This window comes from Thermobia domestica, chromosome 11, assembly GCF_964235325.1.
Source record: "Thermobia domestica chromosome 11, izTheDome1.hap1.1, whole genome shotgun sequence".
Taxonomy (NCBI): domain Eukaryota; kingdom Metazoa; phylum Arthropoda; class Insecta; order Zygentoma; family Lepismatidae; genus Thermobia; species Thermobia domestica.
This window is the reverse complement of record NC_137464.1, coordinates 160,135,575-160,154,703: the sequence shown is the minus strand read 5'-3', so window position 1 is coordinate 160,154,703 and position 19,129 is coordinate 160,135,575. Positions and strand designations below refer to the sequence as shown.

The window sequence follows — 19,129 nt, the reverse complement described above, 5'->3', positions numbered from 1 at the left end:
TCTAGTAAAATTTTACGAGAAAACATCAGATCGAGGTGTTTTGAGTTCCATCTTTGTTTTGCGAGAATATAATCAGCAAAGCCATGGTAGTTTTTTTTTTATTTTTTAAATGTATTATTTAATTACACATTAAAGCTAACAAGAATATTTTCTAAAGTTATATTACTAGTTTTCAGTTTGTTCGAAAAATGAAACAAAATAGGATAAAGCAAAAAGAAAAAGAAGAAAGACAATCTAAGAAAGTAAAAACAAGATATCCAGTGTGTGTCAGTTCATTTGCGAAAACCATTGCATCAGTAGAAAACATGCCATCTTTCAAGTATGACTAATAGTCATATTTTGTGTGCACATGTCACAATTTACCTTTTCTACCATAGAAACCTGTGTGTCTTGATAGGTATTCAATTAATTATGCTGAAATCTAAAAGAAACGCCTTGTGTGGTAAAATAATACATTACTATCTGTCAAAAAGATTTTTGTCGCGGGTCTACATTGTTTAACCGTTCTTGGAATCGATGTTATGAACAATCAGTTCATACACTAAGCATCCACTTCGTAATTTATGTTTAACAACACTATTCAAGTAGCAAATATGAGTAAAACAGATATTTACATTCATTTTACTGTTGCAGTTCACACAACAAGCTGTAAAAGGATGAAACAAGAAATGAGAACAAATCGTCATAGTTTAGCACTTTACGTTAATACAACAAAAGTATTACAATTAGTCGTAGATATCACGTTTGTTACAAAAACTTCTATTGTATATTGTTGGGCGAGTGAATATCATACTTAATCACTGAGATAGCCATTAGGTGTTTTAGTTCGAATTTTCGCCACACCTGGTTTATGATTCTTTTTCTAATGACTGTTAAAAAAGAACCATAAATAGAAGGCAACAGTTCAATCATTTCCATTTGGAGCTGACCATGTAATCCTTGTGCTTCAATACTACGTCGAGCAAACGTTTGTCTAGTGGCGGACATAAGTCCTTGACCAGGTAATGACGACTGGTTTGAAACAAAATGCAGAGTATGAGCATTTAATCTGTCATATATGTAGTTTGGTGTGAAGAAGAAACTAAATTGAGGACCAAATTTATAAGAACAACTCAAGTTATTAATATAAATTATGTCAAATATTTTTCTTATATTATCATAAAATAAATACGAAAGACGTTTTGAATCGAATAAAAATTACGTAGAACTTTGTAAACGTAGGCGAAGAAACCTAACGTTAACACACTAAGGACGAACCTTTTACCGTGTATTGATCATGGTTCATGGGCAGTGTTGCCAGATCTACTGATTTTGCAGGAGATCTCCTGCTTTTTCTACGTTCTACTGATCTACTGCGAAAGAAAATGAAAAGTGAACAATCTCCTGCTTTTTCCTTACTTCGAGAAGTTAAAGAAATATATTATTATTAATATTGAATTTTCAATGTTTCCTCACATAAAAAGACGAAATTTCTCTGTTATAATACACAAGGCTCTGTAGAGCATATAGTTATAGAGTTTTACTGTATATAATATGAATCCAAAGAATACAACTGTACGTCATCTTCTATATGCATTATGGTTAGCGTTTTTATGACTTTCTGGAAGATTTACAAGTAAGTGTTGTTTAGATTGGGACTTGGGTTGGAAGAGTGCCTTAGATCGTTTCTCCACGATCGTCAGCAAGAAATCGTCTTACGTCACGATCACGTGTGACTGCACAACACAGTTACATTATCGCTACGTGTATGAAAAGACATTTTTCCACTCCAATTTGCTCTTTCACTACGGTTTACGGTGATACATGTGTGTATCAAATAATATTAATATAAATCGGGACTTTTCCCTTTCATTTGCTCAACGTAGTTCATCGGAAATGAATTCTGGACTGCTTGTTTTGACTACTGCCCCCTTAATAATGGCAAATTTTATTGCCTCCCCTCGGATTTACATTCAAACGCCAACACTGTATGTGTCTACTGATTTCTCCTGTTTTTTGTCTTCGAATCTCCTGCTTTTCCAACTGGCTGGTCTGGCAACACTGTTCATGGGTCAGTTCAGCGCTCGCAACGAGGCGAGTAACATCGTCTCTGCAGTCGCTCCAATTTCGAGTGTTTGTTTGCATCTCTACTTTCTTGTGTGAACTTAAAGTTTCAGTGTGACTTATTTTCAGTTTAAACGTTATAACTTTATAAGCATTTTCAGTGCATATTTATTATTGTTCGTAGTTTGGTGACGTTTATCGTCGAATTACTGCCATTAGTTGCATACAAGCTAATACATTGCACATCAACTTTGTCATGGCGAGTCAAAAGCCCACGTCTATTGCCATTCATGAATGGATACGTAAGGTATTTAAGTTAACTGTTGATCGGGTGTTGTCCATTGAAATGAACTTTATACATAAGAACTTATATCAGAAATTAATTAACAAAGTATTATGTGAACAAATCCTAGCTAGTACTAATGGAGTAGTGACCTACTCCGATAATAATGGGGACCATGTGTTGGCTATTGATTTGGCGGATAATTCTGTGGTGATAGTCAAGGTGTCCTTATGCCCCATGGAACTTAGTGACATGCAATTAACACGTGTGCTCTCCCAATATGGCGATGTCACTAGTATTGTCGACGAACAATTTTCAAAGGAACATGTCTATGCTACCAGAACGGGTCGTAAGATTGTTAAAATGACTATTAAGCGAAACATTCCTTCGTTTATCACGGTCTGTGGTTTACGTTTGTTTACCAGCTTTCCTGGTCAAATTCTAACTTGCGCCATCTGCAACTCCCCCGACCATTTTGTTCAGGGGTGTTCCAAGAAGAGGAGTTCACGTTTTACTGTGCCATATACATCAAACAATTCCATTTCTCCCATTGTACGAGTACCTAATAATTTACCAGTAGATCCATCAGCTCCTGACACCGGTAGCTACAGTGTTTTTCCCGTGCTTCATAAGGATGTTCTGGAATCAACTTCTTCAAAGCCACTGAACGAAGCAGACAACCAGCCAACAGATGCCAACTTTCACTCCGAATCGGCTCCTTGCAGAACATGTACTTTCTAATACCATGGAAGTGGAAGCAACTCAGGATACTAAAATTATTCCAGAACCCACAACACTCAGCACCACATTAGCTGTTTCAACAGTCGTAACATCAATTTCTAAGGTAAGTCGAAGAAACTTGTTCCGTCTCTCAGACCGTACCTCTAGTTGTTCCATCAGAATTAACTCTCAACTTACCATCACACTCTCGCGGTAGTGACTCCACAAGTGACTCAGATACAGAAATTATTCATAGTAATAAACGCAAACTCAATAAACAAAAAGTACTCAGTAGTGTGTGTAGTAAGGATTTGCGTCATATACAGATCTTTCTATCAATCATGCACGCTAAACGAGAGCTTTCACAAAAAAGTCGAAATCAATGGTTAATTCCGAAGGAGGGGTTACCTAAAACTGTAGTGGCATCATAATACTGTATTGTGTTTTTTCTTTATTCATTCTGCAGTAATATTACCTCCTATTTATCATGTGTTGTTACGCTTACATATATTTCTTGTCTTTGCTCGTTTTTATGTTCCGATTAGCGACTGTTAATCTCAATAAGTTCACTTCTTTAGTTAACACCATGCCCTGAGTGATTTTATACATCAAGAATAAATCGATATTTTGTTCGCCCAGGAAGTCGCAGTCACGGAGTTCCATTACCTACCCAATCATTCTCATGTTACCAGTGTTAGTGAAACAGCTTCAGGAACCGCCATTATTTGCCGCAGCAATCTCAGTTTTGTGGCACCTTTACAACATCCCAGTGAGCGTATTACCACCGGAGATTTACAACATATTCGTTTGTGCAGTGTCTATGCTAAATCTGGTTCTTCGTATAAACGAGAACGAAATAATTTCTTTGCTACTGAACTCCCCGGCTTTGTATAATGGTCACTCCCCATGCATTCTTGCCGGGGATTATAATTGCACACTTTCTCCCCTCGATGCTTATCCTCATTTCAGTAATTCGTCTGCTCTACGTCAATTAATAACAACTTAGGACTTAGTGGATGTGTGGCGCCATTTTCATCCTAATGAACCAGGATATACATTCTTCACGTCTGGATCGTCTTCCTCTCGATTGGACAGATTCTATATCAGTAAATCTCTTCTTCATGGGGTTCGAGATGTACAAATTACACCCAACTGCTTAAGTGACCACCTTGCAGTTACAGTGATCTACCCGTCTCAAAATTTTTTAAAACGAAGTGGTTTATGGTACTTTAATACCTCCATCCTACAGAAGCCTGATTACATCCATCTTATTCACGAAGAATGGGCAGCCCTTTTACACCATCATCAATATTACAAAGGATCCCTTATGAATTTCTGGGAAAAGCGAATCAAACCGAAACTTCGAGTGGTTATTCAACAATATTGTCGAGATCGGATTGCTTCATATTGTACTCAGTATCAATATTACACCACTACACAGAAGAACAACTTCAAGGTAGCAATTTTCCACCTCAAATTCAAGAAATCAAAGCCCACTTATTAGCCATGCACAAACGCCGCATGCAAGGTTTCACGACTCGCAGTAAAATACATCAATATGACGACTTAGAAACTCCCGGAATTGTACAAATCAACAAAGAACTCATGCGCGGAAAGCAGAAATTTATATATCAGCTTAAAGTTGCCACAGGTCAGATGTATGTAGGTGAGCAAAAAATACATTGTATCACAAATCATTATAAACAGCTGTATGCCAAGCCTACTTCCTTCTGTGATAGTCCTGAAATTCTAAACTATCTTCCTACAGACCTACAGGAACAGGATCAAGAATATCTATCTAGCCTATTTACAGTAGAAGAGGTTAAATCAGCCATTGCTTCCGCCCGTCGAGGAAAATCTACGGGATTGATTCCCTACCCCTAGAACTTTATATAACTTTTATCGATATATTAGCACCCTTTCTTACAAACCTTTTCAATGAATATAGGCAGACTGTTGTTCTAGGTGAATCTTTCCGCACAGGTGTTACAGTTTTAGTACCTAAACATTCTTGCATTTCCAGTGTTAATGATTTAAGTCCTATTTCCCTTTTGTGTACGGATTTAAAAAATTTAATACGCTGTCTTACTGCAAGAATAAAAGTATTTAGTGACAAACTGCTAATTTTATATCAATATGGAATAGGCCAAAACAACCCGATCTATAAGGCATTATCAAATCTTAGAGATTTCATTTTCTACCACGATCCACTGCTCCTTCACCCGTAGATGTTTTAGCTACGGATTACTCTCAGCTTTTAATAGGATTAACCATGAATATTTATCCAAAGTCCTTGAGAAATATGGTTTTGGGGCCTGCTTTATTTTTCTTGTACGAGGAATTTATACGCATAGATTGACAAAAATTAAAGTCAATGGTGGCTTAAGTAGCCCAATAAACATTAATAATCTTATTTTGCAAGGTGATCCAATGTCAAGTCCATTATTCAGTTTGTCCTTTGCTCCACTTATGTACGAGACTGATCATTTACTCTCTGGTGTCTCTGTCTACAATACCAAACTAACTGTACAAAGTTATATTGATGATTCCCACTATTGTTTACAAAATCCGGGCGACATGAATTGCCTACGTTTATTAACCTTGTATGAACAGGCTTCTGGAGCGCAACTCGATCACAGAAAAACAAAAACCGAGCGAAGTACCTCAAGTGGTAGAGCGTTGGCTTCGCATTCGGGAGGTTGTGGGTTCGAATTCTGCTGCCGACCATCCTGACTGAGGTTTTTCAGGGTTTTCCTCAGTCCTACCAGGCAAATGCCGGGATGGTACCTACTAAACAGGCCCTGGCCGATACCTTCCCAAATCCTTTCCATTGTTATTGTTGTTGTTGGATATCCAATGTAAAATGGCCTCTGAGCTGTGTCTGGTGATTGTTAAATAAATCATTCATATAATCTTACACAGTATTCGAAGTGGAAAAAAAGCAGAGGTTATATTTTATTTCTGGTTTGACTCTACATACCGGCCATCTGAATATTGAAATACAGTGACGATGTGTTGCCCAAAATATTGCATTTCTATTTACATAATGACTGAAAACCATTGGAGAGTTTCTCTGTAGTTACAGGAGGGAGGGACATGGGGAAACTTTGATACCCGCCAGCAACTCTGCAAAAATAAACAAATATTTCCTTATGTTCCATTATAGAGAATTATTCACGAAAATGATGAAAACCCGAGTTTTTATAGGTCTATCAACAATTTCCTGTGGGAAAACTGCCGGAGGGATATTTCAATCCCCCGGAAGATCCGTCCACGCTCAAAACGCGACATTTATATGTATTAAGGCAAGAAGACACACACTTACATAAGAAAGAAACAATTCAATATGGCACATCAAAATATACACAAGATGAACTTCTTTGAAGTAGGAAAAAGATAACGAAACTGTCAGTGTTGTCAATTTAGATTTTTTACATAAGAAATCTTTTTACATGCAAAACTGTTCGTCAATTACTATGTATAAAAATAGTTTTATTAAAGGTATTTAGCATCTACTCTCCAGTAATGGTACGTCTTGACTACTGAAAAACCAGAGACAGTATGCTTTGATTACGAAAAAACAGAGGCGGTATGGCATACCACCACATACCGTCTCACTTCAATCACTGATCTTAGAGCAAATAAAATCCGAAGTCTTCTTATCACTCATAGACAGTGAAACATGAACATTTTTAGTAGAAACTTATTTCTCAAAACGTCTATTGTTAGTATTTTAAGCCACATTGCACAGATTTTACCAATGCCAGTCAAAATATGTAACCAGTTAAGCTTTGTTTTTCTTATGACATTCCAAAATCTTACGCGTGGCTAAAAATCAACTCTACCTTCCCTCACTTGAAGGAGGCATAGGTTTTTTGCACATAGAAGCACAGGCACGTGCCCTTCTTATGCACAGAAATTGTAAGCTTGTGTGTGAACACGAGACTTCGGTTATGGCTGCTGTTATCAATGTCTGCTTCCATTGTTTAGACCTTCAGGCGCTAGTACACGTGTTTCCTTGGAACTACAAATTTCCTCATTTACATGATGTCATACTTGATATGATATACGCCTTGCTAGCAAAAGATCCAATCGAAACGGGCTCGGTCAACAACCTTTACTGGCGCTGTTCGCTTGTGGGTTTTTAGTATACCTAATGTCGTCTTAAAGCACCCACACAAAAATTGGAATGCCATATGAAAAAAAAATCAACGCTTCCTTTCTCACCCACAACCAACGTACAATTTGCTATTTCATAGTCAATAATGTATACGAAACACTGGAAAAACTTCACAATATAGGTATTGTAAATAGTAATATATACCCATACTGCAACAATCTCTGTGGGGGCTCGGTGGCTCAGTGGTAGAGCGTTCACCTCTGGTGCTTGGGGTCCCGGGTTCGATCCCAGCCCCCGCCAAGTGAACTTTGTGGTGGACAAACACCGTGCTTGTGGGTTTTCTCGGGGTTCTCCCGTTTCCTCCCACTTTCTTCATTCCACCATTTTCACTCATCTCTCATCATCACCGTCTCCTTTAGCCTAACCGGCATAACCGTGGGACGTAAAACTTAAAGATTTCATTTCATTTTCATTTGCAACAATCTCTATACACTAGCACATAAGTTTCATGCCTGTTCCAACGTACCAATCATCTGGACGTATTTTTATATTCTAATTAGTAAAATTTGTCGCCTTTCACCTCATAGCTTTACTGTAACAGAACCTATCTTGTGGCCTGATTTTAATTACTTTCCGACATTTAAAAACAATGCTGTTATCTGGATCACTATGCAAACAATTATCTTCCTTGTGTGTACTAATAGGCCATATCATATAGAATTATACAACCAATATTTGAAATATCAGGCCAGCCTTCCCTCTCCTGCACGAAAAAGGAAATTTTTGCTAACTATTTAACTGTCCACGCATGTAATATTAAAAAAAAATAAAACATAAAAAATCTGTAATATATCTTTTTCACATCAGCTCATGATAATGTAGGTATGTATATATACATACATATATACATATGTATGTATATATGTATGTATGTATGTATGTATATGTATGTATGTATATATACATATGTATGTATATATGCCTATGTATATATGCATTGTCTTTGTTCATTATGCCATTTTATTTTTTTCCTCTTTGTGTTAATTTTTAACATATTTTTAAATGTATTGATTCACTTTTTAAAAAATTCTTAATATGTTCATGTATTTTGTTTGTTGCTTCTCAATAAAGAAGATTTTAAAAAAGTGGTCAAGGCGCTCGGCCGGTAATCTGAAAATCCTCGAATCGGATCCATGGAAGGCAAGTAATGTTTTTTTTTCTTTTAACTTTAGAATTTGTGGTTGCGATTGACCGACCATGAATTACGCTTTATTATCTTCAGATATTTGAATACTCTGATGTTTCAATACTTGAACTATTAAATCTTCAGGAATAATAATAGTAATAATAATAAACTAATGATAGTTAATATTATCTCGTAGAAGATTACAAGCTAGTAGCATATTATCGCTCATGTCATACCATTACAAGCAGAAACGTGCCATTTGTCAAGAATATGGAGGTTTTGTTTAGTCTTGCTCACGAGAAGACGAATTTCTCATCTTGTTACTAAAACAAAACAAACAAGATCTAGACGATAATTGACATTTTAAATTCGTGACAGGACAAGACTAACTCAAATTATCCTCTCACTTTCGAGATGAGAATCGAGACGAGACGAAAAATATCGTAAACTTTTCTCGTCTTATCTCAATTCTCGGAATGTCCATTCTTTAAGTAAAAATTGCTCTGTAGACTGAATCTTATACGCTAGTTTGTTACTTTGTATTTCTGAGCTCATCGAATTATGGTCTGTATAGGTATTTTTGTAGCAAAATTTTTTATAACTATTTCTGCTTCTCCTAAATCTTAGTTTATTATTAGCCTTACTGTCCACTGATATTCAGTTATTTTTATTACAGTTATATTCCTTAAAACGTATACAGTAGAATACTTTCTACATGAAACTTTAGTGAAACACTTTTGTTTAAAATTTGGGTAGTAGATTTTTAAATCTCTGCATAAATAGTTCCCCACAAAGTATTATAAGAAAGTTTTTTTTTAAAGTTCAAACGTTTAGAACATTTTGGACTTAACACCTTTTACGTAGAAAACACAGGTATGCTATTTTGTCATGATGAATTGTTCCTAAATTAAGCTCCGGGGCTCAAGAGTAACCCCTGGCTCTGCATCATGAAGTGAAAAATCTTGAGATGAGTGTGTTCGACGATCATTAGAAAGTGAATATGGGAGAACTATGAAGTGAAATAAAGAGAATGTTTTTTTTTTTTTTTGTTATAAAATTACAACAATGTGATTGCATTTCATCTGATCCCAAACGCTTATTGTCGAATATACACGGTTAAAGGAGCACTCTGATAAGCCAAATTAGAAAGACTCCAACGATTTATTTCTCCAAAAGCAATGTTTTCTTCATCGCCTCCGTAGCGGAATCGGAAGAAACCGCGACTACTAATAACAGTCCATCCCGGAGAATTTTTTTTTTTTTACTTTTTAATTTTTTTGACTCGCCTTAATGTAAACAAACCACACATATTGGCGATTGAACGTATTTTCGGGAAATAATTTGAGATTCATTGGCATTCCGTAGCGTCTCTGCTGCTGGTGGGCCAATGCTGGTATAATTTTTAAAACGGAAGTGGGGCCAACGCGTAGAGTCGCTGCGGGGTCGCCAATTTTTGGCAAAATGTGCTAGTTGCCCATTGGTGGTCCATTATTATTATTATTATTATTATTATTATTATTGAAGTTTTGTGAATTTATTGGTTCATCCTGTACCCAACAGGTTACGCGATTTCTTTATGGTTGTTTCAGTCGTAGCCAACTCAGCCATGGAGCTCGTGTCCCTGGATCTATCCCAGCTCTCTCCAGTGTGCATTGTGTTGGAGACACGCCGTGTGTTTTTCTCGGGGTTCTGTTAAGTCCTATTTCTTCATTCCAGTATTTCTTTCAATCTCATCATCGACGTCCCCTTTAGCTTAGCCGGTATAAATATGGAACATAAAACTTAAAAACATAAATTTTCGTACGGCTGTTGTAAGTTCAGTGGTCCTGCTTTCTACATAAATGTTTACTGGAAACCTTTCGTTAAACATTTAGCTAATTGTACGGACGTACGCAGATGGTATGTCCTGCTGGTACGGACACTTCTGTCCAATCCCGACTATTTTATAACTTTTGAATAATTTTAGGGGCGATTTTGCAAATTTTAATACAATGTATCCTCATAAGGAATTTGTATTCTATATTCTTATTCTTCTTCTTTTTTCTCTTCTTCTTCTTCTTATTATTATTATTATTATTACTGAAGATTTGAGACCTCAATATTACGTCGTATTCGAACACGATCGAGGATATTTTTGGGGCTGTTTCAGTGGTAAATCTTGTTCAAACAAATTTGGAAACTTGTTCAGACACTAAGTCCAAAAAGAGTAATCCTAGATCCGTCACAATTCTTGCAGATTTATACAGAGGGAATTGTATTTTCCCTGTTTTTTATATAGACACTACCTGTGGATTCGTTCATATGACGCCAGTAGGCAAGCATGTTGAGCCGCTCTGTCTTCGTAACGAATTTTTGAAATTTGAAGATCGAGGGTTCGAAACCCTGTCTGAGAGGTTTTTTTTATTTTGTAACATGAAGATATGATGAAATAATTAAAATAGTAATACTTTTTAAACTAACTAACTAACTAACTAACTCTATGGCCTATGGAACCCGGAGGTTCAGTGCCGCGTTCACAAAAGCTCTCCACTGACTTCTATCCTTAGCTAATTGCATCCAGTTTCTACTTTGTATTCCTATCTCTGTAAGATCCATCTTAATATTGTCCTCCCATCTGCGCCTAGGTCTTCCTAATGGTCGTTTTCCTATGGGTCTACCGGTCAAGACTTTGAAAGCGTTTCTACTTTCTTCCATTCTAGCTACATGACCTGCCCACCTAAGCCTCCTAGACTTGACGACCCTAACAATGTTGGGTAAACCGTATAAGCTATGTAGTTCCTCGTTATGAAGCTTCCGCCATTCCCCATTCTCGTTCCTCTTGGGTCCAAATATTCTTCTCAGGATCCTGTTCTCAAATACTTTCAATCTATGTTCTTCCCTCAGAGTAAGCGACCATGTTTCACAACCATATAGAACAACAGGCATGATTATCGTTTTATATATTTTAAGCTTCAAATTCCTCGACAGAATTCGCGACGACAAGAGATTTTGAACCGAGTAGTAACACGAATTCCCTGCTTTTAGTCGACATTTAATTTCTTCGTGAATATGATTTTCGTCTGTTAATATTGATCCTAAATATTTGAAAGTATCCACTTTATCAAAAGCATTATTTAATATTTTAACGCCTCCACAATTTGGCGTATTACGGTCCCGACGCACTTCCATGTATTTAGTTTTTTCTGCATTTACTTCTAAACCCATGTCCCTGCAAGCGTTTAATAAGATCTCTGCATTTATTTCTACTGTTCTCCTATCATCCCCTATTAAATTTACATCATCAGCATATGCCATAACCTGGTGAATACCGTTCAACTCTAGGCCCTGGTTGCTATCTTTGATTTTCCTTATGGCGTATTCCAGCACGAAGTTAAATAATAATGGCGACAACGCATCTCCTTGTTTCAGGCCATTTTCGACGTGGAAGCTCGTGGACAAAAATTTTCCTACCCGGACTTTACTTTGGGATTCACTTAAACATATCTTAATTAATCTAATTAGCTTTCTCGGTATTCCAAGTTCTGTAAGAACGTTGTATAATGTTTCTCTCCTAACCGAGTCGTAAGCCTTTCTAAAATCAATAAATAGTTGATGTACCGGGGTATTGTATTCCCACTTCTTTTCGAGTATTTGGCGAATGGTAAATATTTGGTCGATAGTTGATCGATTTCGTCTAAATCCGCACTGATAATCTCCAATAATTTCATCTGCGTATGGGGTCAATCTTGCTAACAGAATATTTGAAAGGATTTTATAGGATGTTGACAGAAGAGAAATGCCTCGATAATTATTACAGTCAGTTTTGTCGCCTTTCTTGTGAATTGGAACAATGATTGATTCTTTCCACTCTTGTGGCAATTCTTCCTTGTTCCAGATAAGGAGAATGAGTTTGTGTATCTTGTTCCACAATTTTTCGCCTCCAGCTAAAATTAACTCAGCCGGAATTTCATCTACACCCGGAGATTTGTGTTTCTTCAATTTCTTTATAGCGGCTTCCACTTCTATTCGATTGGGTTCTGGAATATACGGTTCTGCGGTGTGTATCTCCTTTTCTCCACGCACATTAGTTTTTGGCTGCGTATTCAGCAAATCGTCAAAGAAATCTTTCCATCTATTTAAGAGGCTATCTGTATAGGTGAGAACTGTTCCGTCAGATTTCTTTAATATATAAGCACGAGGTTGATAGCCTTTCTTAAATTCGCTGATCCCCTTATACATGTCCCGAATATTTTTATTTTTACTACTATCTTCAAGTTCCTTAATTTTAGCTTTCAAAAAATCCCGTTTCTTTGTTCTAAAAGTTTTGGAAGTTTCCCGCCTGATACCTGCGAAATTTTGTGTAGTTGTTTCATTCGGATTTTGTAGCCACCGTAATTTTGCCTGTTTTCTCTTCTCTGCTAGTTTAATGCATTCTTGGTCGAACCATGGTTTGTTCCTACGTATTTCCGCGTGTCCCAATTTTTCTATTGCTGAACTTTTAATGTTATCTCTAATTTCAATCCAAGCATCCTCAACATTAGTGCACTCCGAGTCTTCTAAAACCGCGAATCTATTCGAAACTTCAATCTGGTATTCCTCTCTTACCTGGCTCTCTTCTAATTTCTTTAAATTAAATCTCTCCGTTTTCGGACATTGAATATTACCTTTATTCAACGATAATCTCTCCCGTATTATCGCTACTACCAGGTAGTGATCAGTGTCACAATCAGCCCCTCTAAACGACCGGACGTCAATTATGCTAGATTGTCTTCTTCTATCTACTAAAACGTGATCAATTTGATTATGTGTTTTTCCGTCTGGTGATGTCCAAGTGTATTTATGAACGTCGCGATGTGGGAATTTTGTGCTCTTCACGATTAGGTTTTTGGATGTTGCAAAGTTCACGAGTCTAACACCGTTGTCATTACTTTCCTTATGCAAACTTTCGTTCCCTATAATCGGTTTGAAAATATCCTCTCGTCCTACCTTCGCGAGGTAGTAATACTTTTTACATGTGCAAATTGCAAATGTGATGATTTGATATTAAAATTGATGTTTACTGCCTATATTGCATATTTGTTTACATTTAGTTCAAAAGAAATACTTACAAGACTTCTCAGTTTAAAATCTCTAGAATAATCAGTGACACATGGATGGGTGGAACTACACTGAAATAAATGCGAATAAGTATACTGAAAATGATAGAAAAAGAAATTGTTTCTTTTCACTGTCTAAGGGTGAATTGCCTTATAAGAGATACTTTGAAAGAATTAGTGTCTAAGTCGTAAGCCCTAAGTATGAGCCTTATGTATTCATGAATTACTTGCTAAATACGTTACATTCTCAGACAGTACGAATCAAGGTCGTAAACATGTGTCGTCATGTTAGTATTTCCTCTGTGAAGAAAGTCGTTTCAACTCTAAGACCGATAGAAATGAAATATTTTTATGTTATTATACATCAGAAGTATCGATATTGTCAATGATAAAAATTTCCCTAATTACCTATGCAGGAATAGAAACCAGGATCCTAGCATTATGAAACCAATGCTCACGCCACTACTCTAAGACGACTCTGTTAAGTAAGGAAAAAACACTCGTGTATGTAGCAAATTGCACCCGTTCACGATTCATAGGTTTTAATAAGGACGAAACACTGATTTCCGTCATGATAAAATACTATGGTGCAGAGAATTCTAATTTAAATTAGAAAACAAAAAGAAGACACAGAGACACGCAAGGACATGAAGGAGAAAGTGGTCTTGAGAGTTATTCGAACCCTTAATTGGAACTTGGCGCTTCAGACCACTTTTCTCTGTTTTTCTGATTCACCGAAAATATCTCTGTAACTTGTCTATTTTCTACTAGGTTAGACTCGTTTTCAGTTCCATTAACCTTGAACGACAGGGACACGAACACACACATCAAAAACATTTAAAATTTCAAAAGCTTTCCCACCGGGAATCCAACCTGGAACCCCGACTAGTTAACTATCTGATGGGTGGAGTACCTGGTTCGTTCCCAAGGAAAGTAAGCTTGAGGTGGACATGGTAGTCGTGTGTCTTCTTGGGACACTCTCGTAATCCCGTTTCGTACCACCTTCTCATTCCACCAAATCGCCTTTATAATTCACTGTTAATAATAATCTCTCTCAAACTGACAAGCATAATGCTGGGAACTGAACGCGAAGAATTTATTTCATTTTATTTTCAAAATGTTAACCGAAACCAAACCGAACCGAAAAATAGTTGTATTTTCCATTGCTCATTAACGTATTCTCACAAAAATATATATAGAAAATCAAAACATGTGAAATCACAATTCCATTCAAAAGTGAAGCAGTACATTCATAATACCTTAATCTAAGACGACAGCATCACATATCTCTCGGAACTTTTCCAAAATATGTACGGATATCAGTGGTGCCCACCTCCCCTTATGTCCATGACGCACCCGCCAATTGTCTATCCGTAGGTGGTCTTCCATGAAAATAAAAATCTTTTCGATTAATTTTTACACCTCCTCAAACATATTTATATAGATTTTTACCCCCCAAGATATTACAATGACGCAGTTTGCGTCATAGCCCCCTTTGTGGGCACCCCTGCGGGTATTCTAAAAACAACGATATAATGTCTGCTTTCACACAAAACTGAACCAAATTACAGTTTGGTTTCTGAATTAAACGGACCTATTCTCTTTAAACCTTAAATTGATCAGAATCCAGTTAATCGCGTTTTGGAACCATCCAGTAGCTAGACTGTAGTTGATATTTCTATTATCGTGAAATCAACTGCCATTATGTAGTGTAAATTTGGAGATAAAGCCCTTATAGTCCCCTATTTCCGACCAAATATATATAGCCTGTTCCACAATTCGTGTAATTTTCTACAGCACTGGAAGAAGATAAAATTTTCACACTGTTAATTAAGTAATTTAATTTTTTCTATTTAAATGTGTTGTTGGAAGTAAGAAAAAAATATATATATAAACCTGAAATGAAAATAATTTGCTGAAAAAGGTAAAACAAGATTACGAACTTTCAAATAGTAAAATGTTCGTAAAAGACAGAACTGGACATATAAATATATGTCCTAATGAATAATCTTTAACATTTCGTTAAAAATTCCAAATATGACAATCATACAGACTTAAAACGTTTCAACAAATTGCCCTCGATTCCGAAAATGGCTCGTCGTGTATCGTATCGTATCGAATTTCGTGATTTTTGTACCAAGTACGAGTAAAAGTGAGGTGAAACGCGGGGAGGCCGTTATCCTACTTTCAAATAATATCCATTACGTATCCACTTCCTAAAATATATATAATGGGCAAAGAGAGACATGGGGGACGGCGTGACGTAATGCATCACCTGAGCTTTTCAGATCCGCTTTTACCCATGATACCAAGCATAGTGAACTTCTGGACAGTAAATTTGTGGAACTTTGTGTGTTAGTGATTTCATGTCACAGTGAAACTGACCTAAAAACTTAATGAAACTTTTAAAAAACTTTAATATTCAGTGCCATAATTCTTGAAGAAAACGAGGTTCTTCAGTCTCTACCAGGCGCCATATATAAGAGAATTTATAGTCTTAGGAAAATTTTCTTCAATGGTAGGGTTACCAGATCGTGAAAGTGAAAAAAGAGTACACTTAGCAATGACTCTTGAAAAAAAAAACAATATAAATGAATAAAGTGTATTGTCCGTTCACTGTAGCTTGGCGCTGTGTTTTGACACAAAACCTGGCCAGCGAATCTTAGCAGTCCTTCCCCTACTTTCCCCTTATAGCAGTTGTAACAGTGGAACTAACTCATCAATTTTAGCACTAGTAGGGTTTGGTATTTGCAAGTTGCGTAAATTTCGAAAGAGTTTACTTCTTCTCTAATCAGGACCGTAACTTGTGTGGGACAGGGGAGGGGCAACTTCCCCCAGGGAGGTTCCCCGCCGTTCGAAGGGGCCCATTTGGAGACGAAATTTTCTTAATCCATATACAATACGAACATGAAATTATAAATGAAGCATTAAACCAGTTTCACTACATTACATAAAGCAGCGCACAAAAGGTAAATAAAACAAAAGTGAGTCGTGGGCCCACTTCAGTAAGAAACGTCTATTATTAGGGGCCCTAGAAATAACATTTATTCGTATGGCTTTGAGATTTGTCAATGTTGTACCCTTAATTAATTTGTCATGTATGGAATGGGCCCAAGGGCGTAAGTAACGGCCCCGCAGACTTTGCCGTGAGGGAGGGCCGACAGGCTCCGGGGGGCATAAATAGTAAGAAAAAGTTAGAAAGAGGGGGGCCAAGAATGAGAAAAACAACTTTTTCTAGGAGGCCCAAATACACATATTAATGCTTGCCCCCCAGAAAAAAAAATATAAGTTACGGCGCTGTCTCTAATGTGAATTTATTGGTACACTTCTGCTAATAGTTAACTATATCAGGTTGGTCTCTTTAAACCGGTTGGGCCGTTGAGAGAAACAATATTACAGGAGGATAGTATTCATATTTTAAGAAGGTGGGGAAAGGAGAGCAAGGATGAGAAAGATGAGAAGAAAGAAAGAAAGAGAATGAAAGAAACACTTCTACATTTACTTCATAATGAATTTAAACACACATAAACGAAAAAGGGATGTCGGAACCCACCACCATAATATTTGTGAAAGTGTTGGCAACATAATATTCTGAAGGAATATATTTCCCGCCAATTCTGGGGCCTCGGTGTTTGGCCCAATTCTGGCCTTGCAGCAGTGGCGGATCCAGGGGGCGATCATGGCGATTGCCCCTAGGAAAGGAACCTTTCTCATTTTATATATTTAAATAAAACCCAATTCCAGAGTTTGGAGCTCTTAAAAATAGCTCTAAGTAGCAGTATTAAAACCCACCGCCCTCAAGAAGTCCGTCCTGGATCCGGCCCTGCCTTACAGAAGCTACTATCTAGTCATTCACCTCGTGGGACTGAGGAAAACCTTAATAAGGAATACCGGCCAGAGCCGCGTTCATGCCCACGCTCGATCTACCTATTTTAATGCCTTTTATCGTGTTGCACAGTGTCTGGTAAGGGCACCCAAACAGGGCAAATGTGTACAGCTTTAAAATGTTTAAATGTTAAAATTCGCTTTATATTGTACTTTGAACACTTAATTCAATGTGTATTATATTCTTCTTACAGCAGCATGGTTTATTTCCTAATACTTTAAGTCTATGGTTGTTAGTATTTATAATTATTGCATCATACTAATCCTTTTCAAAGCTCGTTCAATTAGTATGAAATTCTATACTTAGCAGTTTGCAACATTGCAAACCTTCACCAATAGGCAATATGTGGGGAGAATATTTCCACCTATACTCGCATCGAAATTCCCAGCCCTTGTTTACAATCAGTACAATATGTTTCTGTCGCCTTATCATGAAAACAACGCTGTCCAGCGAACCTAACGGTCTTCGCTACCTCTGTTTATTGTTTACAACACAAACTGCCATCTTCCAATATTGCCAGGCGTACAAGGTTTTCGCACACTTTCGAACAAGAACACTTGTACAAAATTGAGTGTGCATTATATGTAAGATTGTATTACATAATAACGTTAATATCTCAGTCATCTCAAAAGCAGCAATTTATGTAGTAATAGCACTTGGTCCATGACTGTGCAGAAGTAGGTACATTCGGTTCGGAGATTCATGTGCCTGGCAACCATGAATTAACCATGTAGGGGTGAGAAGCAAGGTTTTGACGCTCGCACTACAATTGTTGTTTGTAAACAATCTTCCATTTGTCCGTTCACTGTAGCTTGGCGCTGTGTTTTGACACAAAACCTGGCCAGCGAATCTTAGCAGTCCTTCCCCTACTTTCCCCTTATAGCAGTTGTAACAGTGGAACTAACTCATCAATTTTAGCACTAGTAGGGTTTGGTATTTGCAAGTTGCGTAAATTTCGAAAGAGTTTACTTCTTCTCTAATCAGGACCGTAACTTGTGTGGGACAGGGGAGGGGCAACTTCCCCCAGGGAGGTTCCCCGCCGTTCGAAGGGGCCCATTTGGAGACGAAATTTTCTTAATCCATATACAATACGAACATGAAATTATAAATGAAGCATTAAACCAGTTTCACTACATTACATAAAGCAGCGCACAAAAGGTAAATAAAACAAAAGTGAGTCGTGGGCCCACTTCAGTAAGAAACGTCTATTATTAGGGGCCCTAGAAATAACATTTATTCGTATGGCTTTGAGATTTGTCAATGTTGTACCCTTAATTAATTTGTCATGTATGGAATGGGCCCAAGGGCGTAAGTAACGGCCCCGCAGACTTTGCCGTGAGGGAGGGCCGACAGGCTCCGGGGGGCATAAATAGTAAGAAAAAGTTAGAAAGAGGGGGGCCAAGAATGAGAAAAACAACTTTTTCTAGGAGGCCCAAATACACATATTAATGCTTGCCCCCCAGAAAAAAAATATAAGTTACGGCGCTGTCTCTAATGTGAATTTATTGGTACACTTCTGCTAATAGTTAACTATATCAGGTTGGTCTCTTTAAACCGGTTGGGCCGTTGAGAGAAACAATATTACAGGAGGATAGTATTCATATTTTAAGAAGGTGGGGAAAGGAGAGCAAGGATGAGAAAGATGAGAAGAAAGAAAGAAAGAGAATGAAAGAAACACTTCTACATTTACTTCATAATGAATTTAAACACACATAAACGAAAAAGGGATGTCGGAACCCACCACCATAATATTTGTGAAAGTGTTGGCAACATAATATTCTGAAGGAATATATTTCCCGCCAATTCTGGGGCCTCG

The 19,129-nt window shown here is 37.2% G+C and overlaps 1 protein-coding gene across 1 annotated transcript in view; it reads right to left on the bottom strand.

Moving 5' to 3' along the window:
• Positions 1 to 501: 501 nt before the first annotated feature.
• LOC145664529 (phospholipid-transporting ATPase ABCA3-like) overlaps positions 502 to 19,129 on the bottom strand; it is a 705,558-nt gene continuing 686,930 nt past the window's right edge. The window contains exon 26 of the mRNA XM_081731273.1: positions 502 to 646. Within this exon, the coding sequence (XP_081587399.1) occupies positions 635 to 646 (12 nt within the window). The 3' untranslated portion in view covers positions 502 to 634. The remainder of the gene's footprint in view (positions 647 to 19,129) is intronic.